The 11,754-nt window shown below is 32.2% G+C and overlaps 2 protein-coding genes across 3 annotated transcripts; one reads left to right on the plus strand and one right to left on the minus strand.

Moving 5' to 3' along the window:
* LOC109363413 (protein RADIALIS-like 4) lies at positions 4,659-6,022 on the plus strand. The gene is made up of 2 exons (XM_019609670.1): positions 4,659-5,010; positions 5,861-6,022. Exons 1-2 carry the CDS (start codon positions 4,736-4,738, stop codon positions 5,886-5,888), a joined length of 303 nt encoding a protein of 100 aa, XP_019465215.1. The 5' UTR covers positions 4,659-4,735; the 3' UTR covers positions 5,889-6,022.
* Positions 8,465-10,312, minus strand: LOC109325395 (3-ketoacyl-CoA synthase 4-like). Of its 2 annotated transcripts, XM_019557735.1 has the most exons (2): positions 9,176-10,312; positions 8,465-9,097 (listed from the first exon to the last, which is right to left on the minus strand). In XM_019557735.1, the coding sequence occupies exons 1-2, from the start codon at positions 10,217-10,219 to the stop codon at positions 8,708-8,710; spliced, it is 1,434 nt and encodes a 477-aa protein (XP_019413280.1). In that variant the 5' UTR covers positions 10,220-10,312; the 3' UTR covers positions 8,465-8,707. The 2 variants fall into 2 exon arrangements, with proteins under 2 accessions (XP_019413280.1, XP_019413279.1); XM_019557734.1 differs by having other exon boundaries at positions 8,465-10,310.

Consider the following 11,754-nt stretch of genomic DNA (forward strand, 5'->3'; position numbering starts at 1 on the left):
ATTGCAAGATTAAGATAAGGATCACTCATAAATTTCATCATAATACTATCATAGCTCATATTATCAGGTGGCCATTAATAATCCAAGGACCAAGTTCATAAATTTCAACAAACTGCCTGCTGGAAATTGAGATGATCCAATCAACAACCAAAAAAAGAAAAAGAAATAACCCACAGATCTGAAAGTTAACCTGAGAGACAAAAAAAAGAGATGGGGCATATAAAACAAATGCTTTGTCCCTCAGGCTCTGTGACTGTTGTTTTTAGAACAGGCTCAAGGCTCAATGAAATGTACACCACGGATTATTTTAAGGTTGTTGGTGGATAAGTAGTTAATGGACTGAAAATCTTAAAGTAAAAGCCCATTTCAGTTTGGTTCAGGGCGAAGATGGAAATGGAACCCATGATGAGCCCACTTATTATACAAAGTTGAACAAAGTCCTTATGGTGGTATGGGACAACAGATCCTTGTATGATACTGGAACAAAAAAATGGATTCTTTCTAGGTCACCTCATCAACTTGACCTGAATAATGCCTTCCTCTAGGGTACTTTATCAAAACTTGCTTATATGCAACAATCACTGAGCTTTGTCGATCCTCAACATCCTTCCTATGTAAAAAAATAACTTTAGTGTTGGATCTTGCATTGAAGTGTTAATACTTAATACCCAAATCAAATGGCATAAGCATGACCGAACTTTCATGTCACAGTCCCCCATCTTGTGGAAAAGAATCATATCTTTAAGAATTAATGCACACCACAAATACATTATTATCAAACACCTATGACCTATGAAATAACAGCTACGTGTGCCTGTATAATGTTTGTCAAAATTGGAACCTTTTATCTACTTATCATCAAAAACTCCTCAAGGCATAAACAACACTTTCTCTAAAGAAAATTCTCTTTGAAATATGAAATATGAAATATGTTATGCTTTCTCAAGAAAGAGATTTCAGGAACCAAGTGTGAGTGAACTTCTAAGGCTATCGAAGAGTCAGAATTCACATTATGCAGGACCACTCCACCCACCATAATCTATTCCATTAAAAGCAATGACTAATAATTCAGGAATGGATCCAACTTTTCCAATATTTATATACCACAAAACTGCGTCTAGATGACAAGATTCTGATTAGAGGGACTATGAAAACAATAGGAGTGGATGGCTACTGTATTGGCATCACTTTCACACCACTCAATAAACCATTTCACCCTTTTTCTTCAAATTATAATCTTAACTACAATTCTATAATTCTCATTCCATTACAATGATATGTATAACTTTATTAACCATAAACCATAGACAAAAATAGAATAGAATATGTATTGGCTCAAGAGACAGACATATGGTCCTCAACATATCCCACTATGCACTAAGCAAGGGGCAATGGATAAGGGATCACAAATATCATGAGGGGTTCGGGTTCATATCAGTGCATGCATGAGAAGAATGAAGAGTCAAATGAGTACTTTTTACTCCTCGCATATTTATTGTGAAACTTCTTGACTATAGCCACGTATTTATCTACTAAACCTTTAAGTTTCTTATCCACCTTTTGTAATTCTTACATCTTAACTTTCAAAAGTTGGGTAATGAGTGGCCCCATGAATTTTATCTAATTTATGTCATCGTCTAATTAAAGAGAATTTGAACTATCAAATAGGTTATACATTTCTAAACAACTTTGAAATGTTGGATAGATCGTTAGAATCGATCCTAAACATAGATAAAATAAGCAAATACAATTAAAAACAACAAGAACAAAACTGGAAAGGAAAAAAAATGGTAAGAAAAATTAGAGAGCATAGAGTTTAGTGGGTATGTGAAGGTAGGGGGATTTAGTTTTAGTGAGTATGTGTTGAAACATAAGAATGGTGAGGGGTGAGTGTGAAATGTAGAAGGGGATAAGGTTGATATTAGAAAATGGTACTTTTGGTACTTCGGTGAAAAAATATGAGAGGTGGTTGTGAGACTTAAAACTAGGGTGTTGATAAAATCTCCCCCAACAACAAAAAGAGGAGCAGGACAAAAGAGTATTTCCATATTATATCATAAGTTTTGGGCATAATAAATGTAACATAAAATGAACTATATTTATTATTTTTTAGAATAATGATCCTCTCAAGTAATGGAGAGATAAACATTTATTTCTCTTCATGTTTTAATGATAAAAATGTAATTTCATGATAAATAAAAAGATAAATATATCATTACATATTATTTTTTGTGTATTATTGTACGATAATTCTCTATTAATGAAGAGAATTCTTACTCATTTTATTAGAGATGAAGATACTCTAGTGGCACACCATTATAGGAGAAGTTAGTACATGATAAAAATAGAAAAATAATATTTTTATCTTTTAGATATGATAGGATGATAGTTTTACTTTTAAAACTAAAAATAAAAACTTGCTTTTCTAGTATTAGAAATGATTTTTTTATAGAGTAAATTATACTGAAATCCCTTGAGTTTTAGTGAAATTACACAAATTACCTCTCACTTTTCTACACCTACACAAACCCCCCTCATTTTTATACTTTCATTACACTGACTACTCCTGCATGAGAAACAAGTGTAATTTTGTGAACAAAAAATGTGATAAATGCAATTAAGTTAAACAAAACATGATATATTATGAAGACAAGTCCAAATAATATATGAGTCGATACCTCTTTATTATTTTTGGTTCGTTACGATATAGTATAAGAGCGATTTGCACAATCTTTTTTAGAATTGTTGATGCATTTTGCAACAAAAATAATAAATATACATTAATTTGTACATTATTTGAATTTTTCCCCACAATATACCATGTTTTGTTTAACTTAATTGCATTTATCACATTTTTTGTTTAAAAGATTACACTTATTTCTCATGCAGAGTGTAATGAAAGTATAAAAACTATGGGAGGTTTGTGTAGGCGTAGAAAAGTGAAGGATGATTTGTATAATTTCACTAAAACTTAGGAGGTGTCAGTGTAATTAACTTTTTTTTTTATATATAGAGGGCTCTTTTTTTTCCTATATAGCCTAGAAAATGCAAGTTTGTTGTTTAATAGGTACAATGTTATTTGTAGATAGAAAATGTTTACATAATAGAAAAAGGAAATAACATAAATAAAATTTGTGTTTGCCTATTTGTTTACCGAAAATGGTAAGTGTAATTTGATATATATTTTATTTCCACAAAAAGTAAGATTAATTAGCTCAAGTGTGTGTGCAAGGGAGAAATGATTTTGTTAGTTAAAATGCAAGGTTGATCTTAATGGGATGTTGTGCATTGATTCCTAAAACTTGAACATTAAGCTCATCAATGATTAGAATATAGGACATGTTAAGGTTTGATTGGCAGAATATGATTTAATGAAGAAAATAAAACAAAGTGGAAGAGTCTATAGTACTATCATGTTATATTTGTCATTGAGTAATGAAAATGATACTTCACTCTTGCTCCAATAAGCTGACACAAGATCCCTGAAATAACCAACCAGAGTAAAGATAAAATCAGTAGGTTCTGTATGAATCCTATCAAAGCATGCAGATACAAACAATGTTCTGTGCTGATACCACAGTACATGTTTCAGGTAGCCAGCTAGAAGCTTTTGGAAAGTTGCTCACAAAAGAACAAAGATTGAAAACCCAATTCCAATGATCTGAGAAGTGAATATAATAAAAGTAACTTCTTCTGAGGCTCAGTAATTTTAATCATTTTTCTTTTCTTGGCAGCTACCTGCCACTACACTAGAGTACGTCAATGATCACTACTTTTTAAGATACTTGATCAACTCTTATCTCTGACGCCAAAGATTTGAGTATAGCTTGGATGGAATACCAAAAAGGTCGTCAACAAAAAAGTCTTATCCAATAGGGTACTTGATGCACACTGCCATCAATTGCCATGTTCAAATTAGGTTCTTGTTCCTATCTTGGCTTACTTCATGGCATGCAGTTAGATGAGTGAAAAACTTAGAGTTAATTCAAGTTATAGTGGAGATAAAGGTCCTAGACCCTTTACCAATACAAAAACAAATGGTATTGAATGATAAAAGTTAGGGAAAACAATTAATGGAAATATAAACAGCTTAATATAAATCACATTATGAAAATAGATGAGAATATACCCGTATTCTTCTCTTTCTTCTTGATCCTATATTTATTATTCTTTTGTTTTCATCCTCATTTAAGTGGCACCATAACTGCACATATTTAAGATTTTCTTTCTTTTTCAGCTTCAACTCTAAATATGCTCCTCCTTACTTGGTGATGCTTATTAAAAAAAATGTGACTGTCATTTTGATTCTAATAAGTTGATTATATATAAATTACTTGGACCTAAGTTTTTAAAGCCCCTAAGCATTAATAAGTTTCACAAAATTTATAATCTTCAAGGCTTGAAAAATATTACTTCATTATTATTTGTAATAATGAGAAAGAAAAGAAATCAAGACTGAGAGACAAGATTATTTGAAACTTGGAACCAGATTCATATAAAACTGATTCCCCTTAATCAAATCTTCTTGTCCTGCTTCATTCATGATTCCAAAGCAAAAGGGTCACAAGACTTTCCCACTTTTGGCAATTCAGATTCTCTAATTAGCTACAATCCACTATCCTGAACAATATTTAAGCAAAGGCAACCACTACATTTTCTAACACACAACCTACTACCCCTTCAACTAAGGCCTCATTGTTCTCTTCTCTTCCTTTTCTTTCTATCTAGATAACTTATGGCTTCAAGTTCTCTGAGCAAACATAAGCCTTCTGATTCCTCATGGACTCCAAAACAAAACAAGTTATTTGAAAAAGCACTTGCAAAATATGATAAGGATACCCATGACCGATGGCTAAATGTAGCAAAAGCAGTTGGTGGAAAATCACCAGATGAAGTTAAGAAGCACTATGAAATTCTCTTGGAGGATATTAGGCACATAGAGTCTGGTCGTATTCCCATTCCCAACTACAAATCCACAGTAACCACTACCAATGTTGATGAAGAAGAAAGGTAATAATAATGCTTACTAACAAAACAACAATTCTATAATTTCCTTTCTATCTTTTCATCTTTCTCAATACAAAATGATATATTATTAGCTTTAGTTCTCATGCATGCATGCATTATTCCATTCATGGTCCTTCTTTAATATAGTTGATATGTGAAGTCAAATGTTAGCCCAAAGGGTTTGACTTATGTTTGAAGTTATTGTCCAACATATAGATAAAGATCATTAATACTTTGTTATCTTACGTTGCAACTGGGTTAGTAGACAACAGTAATATGAAGACACTCCATGTGAATATGGTAGGAAACATGGACTAATTTCTTGATGAAATAAGAAAGATGAGAAAAGAGAATATCATTTATTGAATATTGAATAGATGTTGATATAAAATTACATTGAAATATTGTGGCAAATAGCAATACACTTCATTAAGGTACTATAATCCTCACTGTAGGCTAAAACAATATGAGAATATGCAAGTTAAAAAATTCCCTTATCAGACCATATTAAAATATTACATATTTATTGAGTCGTTAATCAAGATTCTGTAACAATAATAATGCTGCTTTTCATTAACTGACGAATATTATGTCACATTGCAATAGCATCTCCAAATGCTAAGGAGAATGACAAAACATCTGATTGTGACCAGGACCTAATGAAGTAATTATCATAAACTACAATTTTGTTATTCTAGCCTGCAAATCAGAATAAAAACAAGGACCTATATGAAAATTGTATTTTATCATAATCAAACATTCATGTGGTCACTATTTACTGTTGTTGATATAGACTTACGTATATACACATGATTTCATTGTTTTATATATTTATATTATGTTGTTGACGCAGACTACTGAAGTATCTGAAGCTGAACTGACTTAAAGCATTGCTTATGTTATGAAGATAAGCTATTAGCAGCATATATCTTCCTTTCTGTGTCTCTTCCCTTCTATGCCATTGTATTTTATTGTTATTTTTATCATTTTAATGAATTATCCTATTCTACATACACTATCAATTGCACCCATTATTATAATTGTGATTTCATCTCCCTCTCTCTCTTTTTATAGTATATGTACTCTAGTTTTTCCACTTACGATTATGTGAGAAGAAGACATAACACATAAATTTCATGATAGTGTGTTACAACTTAAGCATTTTGTTGAACATTCATGTGTTACAATTATTTAAAAGGAAAAATAAGCTCTTTTTTACTCTGAACAAAAAAATTGATGCATATTCCTCAAAAGGCAATAAATACTAACTCATTACAAAAATTTATCCGAATAACTTTTCTAAAAAAATAAAATAACTTCCCCATATGTTGATTACCATACTCTCGGTGTAACATTAAGAGTAAATTACACACATCCTTGTATATTTTTGAATTATACAAATCATTCATTATTTAGTGTATAAATCCTAATTTATGTGAGTACGTTGTACCATACAGTATGACACTTAATGTATCATTAATTATAATTGGTTAAAAAATGTATTTAAGTTAAAATTTAATAATTAAATATTTTTTTGTCCGATTACAGTCAGTGGTACATAAAGTGATACACTCTTTTGGATGGAAGATGTTCTCCCATAATTTATATACATACATTACACTTACTACCCTATTAGAAAGATAAATGTAACATTTTTAACAAAAAAAAATATGATAAGTATAATTAAGTTAAACAAAATAGGTTATATTGTGGAGACAAATCAAAATATTATATGAATCAATATTTTTCATTATTTATTATTCGTTACAATATACATGGTATAAGAGTGATTTAAACAATATCTTCTTGAAAAATCACACTTGTTTTTCATGTAGAGCTTGTTAGTTTAATGTACATATATAAATACAAATGATTTGTATAGGTACAAAGAAAGATTGATATTTTTTGTAATGTCACTAAAACTTAGGGATGTTATTGTAATTTACTCTCATATTAAATATGAAAAACGATTAACATCATTATAATAAATTAATATTAAAGTTTAACCTACATTTATGCATACTATAAACTTTAAATTTCAAGCTAAAGAATTTGGGCCTTTCAAAAATCCTAAACAATTGCGCTTAACTAAAGTACCTTGGAAATGGGTGGACATTTGGAATATGAAATAAAGCCCAGCCCAACACTAACGAAAGAATACACTATATCTTATTTTCTAAAAATAATCATGTGAAGGTATACTTTTTAGTCTTATTTTCTTTAAATTAATATTTTTTGTTATTGTCTTCATTAATCTTTTTTATTTTATTTTCTTCCATTCATTTGACTAGGCATTTAGTTGGGGGTAAAAAACAAAGGGTGTAATGCATGGAACAGGAAGATATTTAAGAAGTAATTTTGACAATACATAAGAATAGTCAAAGGACTTGTTCATACATGAATAACCTTTTCACTCTAGATTATAGGTGATATTCAATATAAACTCAATTTACATATAAATATGAAATTACATAATCTTATATATGATATATGTATAACACTAAATTCATTGAAATGATGAGGATGTATGTTTCAAGGTTAAAGTTGATACCAAATCTTTGGCCTTTGTTCTTATGATCAATGAGTTCACTCATATGATAACAACCAAACACGTACAAATTGAGGCCATGGCAGAGCAATTTGGAAAGAATGATTGGGGATTGGTGATGTCATGGTTGGAATTGTCATGGAAGATGTTTAGATCTTTAAAAGACACGTGAGAAAGAAGAAAATGGATTATAGTACGATAAAAAGTAATACAAATCAACGATAGATGATATAGTAATAGTGTAAAAAAGACAACGATAGGACCAATGGTATTTTAAATCATTAATTAAAGCCACATTCGGAAACAGAACCAGCTAAGTAGTTTGGTCAAATTAACAACACATTGAAGAATTCACGTGCCAACTCAGATAATAATTAAAACACTAGAAAATATTGTTTATTTTTACCAAGCATGCTTACAGAAGGAATTAACATTATCACATTTTTTGGACTGCATGTTGACGCCTTATATTAACACAAATTCAAAGTTATCTTCAATTTGACCAAAACTTAACGGGAACAAAACAAACACTTGGTTTGGTATAATGCATAAAGCCCTGTACTAGAAAGAAGAGAACAACATTTCCTTTTTTTACATAGAATCTAGAATACATCTGATCCGAGAAATATGTAGTAAGCGTTTTTGGAATAAGATCCTTGAATACTTTCTATATCACCTTCTTGCTTTTTCACCTACTTCATTGGAATAAGATCCTTGAGTACTATTCATGTGGAACCTTTCTTCTCTGAACATGTGCAGCTTTTATGCATCAAAGTTCCAAAGATATTGTAACCACTAATGAGTAACCATATCAAACAATTAGATGTGTTCTTCTTTTATAATTATTAAGGATATATCCATATCTTTAGTTGGTGAGTTAAGATCTTAATATAGTGTAGTTATTTATGGATGAGTTAAGATCATAAAAAGACAAATTCCCTTGCAAAACATCCAACTACTTTTTATATTATGCATAATTTGTTGAAATGAGCATATGCTGACTATATATCAGCACTGCTCTCTGCATAATACACATGAAAACAGTTCATAACAGATAAAATGAGGGTTGACACATGGACTCAAGTAACTGCAACACTGACACCACCAAATGAAGATAAAATGCTCCTAATTTGAGACAACACAGTACCCTCTCTATGCATGAATCATGACTGGGTAGTTCATAATGCAATCTTCCCATGGACTATTTGGTGAAGGCTTGACATTCCTGAGGGCCTTCCACACTGCACTGTTACACTTAAATCCACTTCCAAATGCAATCTGCCATACCCTATTACCCTTCTTCATCTTTCCCTTTGCTTCAATGTAAGCCAACTCATACCAAATTGAACTAGAGGAAGTGTTTCCAAACCTATGCAGAGTCATCCTAGATGCCTCAACATGCTTTGGCTCAAGCTCCAGATTCTTCTCAAGTTCATCAATCACAGCTCTCCCACCAGCATGTATGCAGAAATGGTCAAAAGCAAGCTTGAAATCTGGTATATAAGTCTTCTTATAGGCATTAAACAGCTTCTTAGTAATCAATGTAGAAAAGAACAAAATCTGTTCACTTATTGGCAAAACAAGTGGACCCAAAGTTGTGATATTAGTCTTAAGAGAATCACCAGCAATAGCCATGAGATCCTTGGACAATGAAACACCAGTTTTCCCAGCATCATCTTGTTCCTGATAAACACATTCAAAAGCCTTATCATCAGCACCTTTATGAGTCCTCACAGCACGAAAAAGCTCATACTTGGATCTCCTCCTATCAGAGGCAATGTTGGATAGTAAAATGGCAGCGCCACCAACACGAAACAAGCAATTAGGTATCAGCATAGACTTCTTATTCCCAAAGTACCAATTCTGAGTAATGTTCTCAGTACTAACCACAACTGCATAGGTCTTCCTATGAACCTGAAGCAAATCCTTAGCAAGATCAATTGCTATAACACCAGCACTACAACCCATACCCCCAAGATTATAGCTCCTTATATTACCCCTCAACTTATACTTGTTCACAATCATAGCTGAAAGCGAAGGAGTAGGGTTAAACAAGCTGCAATTCACAACAAGGATACCAATATCTTTGGGTTTAACGTTAGTGTTGGCAAAAAGGTTATCAAGTGCACCATACATGACTTGCTCAGCTTCTTCTCTAGCCGCAGCCATTGAAGGAGTTGGTGGGAGATGATGCATTGCATCAGGGACATAGGTCTCTTCTCCAAGTCCAGAACGTTCTAGAATCTTGCGCTGGAACTCGAGCGAGGATTCGTCGAAGTAACCAGTGAGTCTAGAATGTTCCATGAACTGGTGAGATTGGACAGCGAGACGAGAAGGTGGACGGTAACATGAAAAGTCAATGAGGTAAATGGGTCTTGGTCTGGTCATGAAGAAAATAACGGATCCAGAAACAAGTATAACGCAACATACGAGGATGCTGACGAGGTTGTACTTGAGTTGGAGCCAAAGGGCATGAACGTCGTCAAGGTTCATCTGAGTAACATGGATAGTGATAAGTACCATGATAGGGATCAAGGTAAGGGTAAAGAGATAGGTAATGAGGTAATGGTAGCCAAGTTTCACGTACTTGAGATTCACACTTTGGAGGAAATCTGGTAGCCTCCGTGTGTTGTGGATCTGAACACCGTTGGAATCGGAACTCATGGTGAGAGAGAGAGAGAGAGAGAGAATACTAAATAGTTAAGTGAGAAAAAGAAAGGGTGTGAAGAAAAGGGGTGTGAGGATCATATATTTATATAGGAAGAGGAAGAGGGAGAGTGTTGGAGAAAGTGCATGTTTGGTGGTTCAAAGCCTCAGAATGAGGGAAACACAAATTGCCAAAATCTGATCACTTTGTAACTGACAATTACACAGCCTGGCTCACTTCTCTTCAGATTGTCTTATGTTCTCTCCTCTATTTCATTTATGTGTCTCTGCCATATATATTTATTTAATATACTCAACAGTTTTTTTCATCATTCACTAATTTTTTAAGAATGAATAACTAAAATATGGAATAAATTAGTTGAATTATTTCCCATAAGTTATTATTTTTTATAAGGAGGAGGCTTATTAATTTGTAGGGGTTCTTATTTTTTTAAATCGAGACACATGAATCATCAAGTAAAGCCTTTGCATCAGAGGGGGTTTCAAAAGCTTGGTTTTCGTGAAGTTTTGTCTTCTTGTTTCTATCCAATTAAATCACACCAACCTATTAGAAACAAAGGATCTTCATATGAAGGGTTCAAAAGCAAGTTTCTCTGGAACTTCCGCTTTGTCACTTGTGTGCAAAATGGCGTTTCTGAACATTGGCCATGGCTTAAAAATCGTGTTTTCTCTCGCAATTCCATGTTGTCGTTTCTACCAAAAGTGGTTTGAGAACGTTGGTGAAGCATAAAAAGTGTGTTTTCCAGCAAAGATCCATGTTATCGCTTCTGTGCAACGTGAGTGGGGCTTCAAAAGCGTTTTTATCTCGAACTTCCATGTTTTTACTTATGCACAAAGTGACATTTGAGAACGTTGATTCGGGCTTCAAAAACGTGTTTCCCCCGAAATTTCATATAGCCATTTCTAATATGAGTCATTTGAAACCGTTGGTGGGCCTTCAAAAACGTGATTTCTCACAAAGTTCCATGTTATCGCTGATGCACAGTTAGACATTTGAAAATGTTTGTGGGGCCTCAAAAGTGCATCTTACCAAAGTTTCATATCATTGATTCTATCTTTCATTTCCTTCACAATACATATGATGTTGTATTTGTAAATAAATAAAATAGTGTGTGGGAGTTTAGAGAACCATAGTGGTTGGTTTTTCTCAGTGGAATATGAATATTTTTATTCTGTTCTTTAGGTCATTTTTATTTTTTGTTTTTTATTTTTAAATAAGAATATTTTTTTTATTTTTCTTAAATAAGAACAATTCTTCATTGTTCTTAGTGAAGATAAAAGTAAATGTTGTGAAGGAAAAGTAGATATTATGAGACCCAAATAAGAATAAGAATAATGTTTGTTATTGTGAGAAAAAATATATGTTATTCTTATTTCATGAGAAATTGTAATAAATTATAAAATAATGTGTCAAATCCAGATAAAAATGAATATTTTATTTGCTACTGAAAATCCTCTTAAAAATAACTTATTTTGGATTCAAAAAATGAAAGAGGTTGGCTTTCTTAATTCTAAATTAGGTAATTAATCAT

Source organism: Lupinus angustifolius, chromosome LG13 (assembly GCF_001865875.1).
Source record: "Lupinus angustifolius cultivar Tanjil chromosome LG13, LupAngTanjil_v1.0, whole genome shotgun sequence".
NCBI lineage: Eukaryota > Viridiplantae > Streptophyta > Magnoliopsida > Fabales > Fabaceae > Lupinus > Lupinus angustifolius.

Bases quoted from the DNA above. Each gene is read 5' to 3' on its own strand.
- LOC109363413 (XM_019609670.1), top strand. From the start codon at position 4,736: ATGGCTTCAAGTTCTCTGAGCAAACATAAGCCTTCTGATTCCTCATGG. The intron at 5,011-5,860 runs GTAATAATAATG...TTGTTGACGCAG, and splicing joins AATGTTGATGAAGAAGAAAG to ACTACTGAAGTATCTGAAGC.
- LOC109325395 (XM_019557734.1), bottom strand. From the start codon at position 10,219: ATGAGTTCCGATTCCAACGGTGTTCAGATCCACAACACACGGAGGCTA.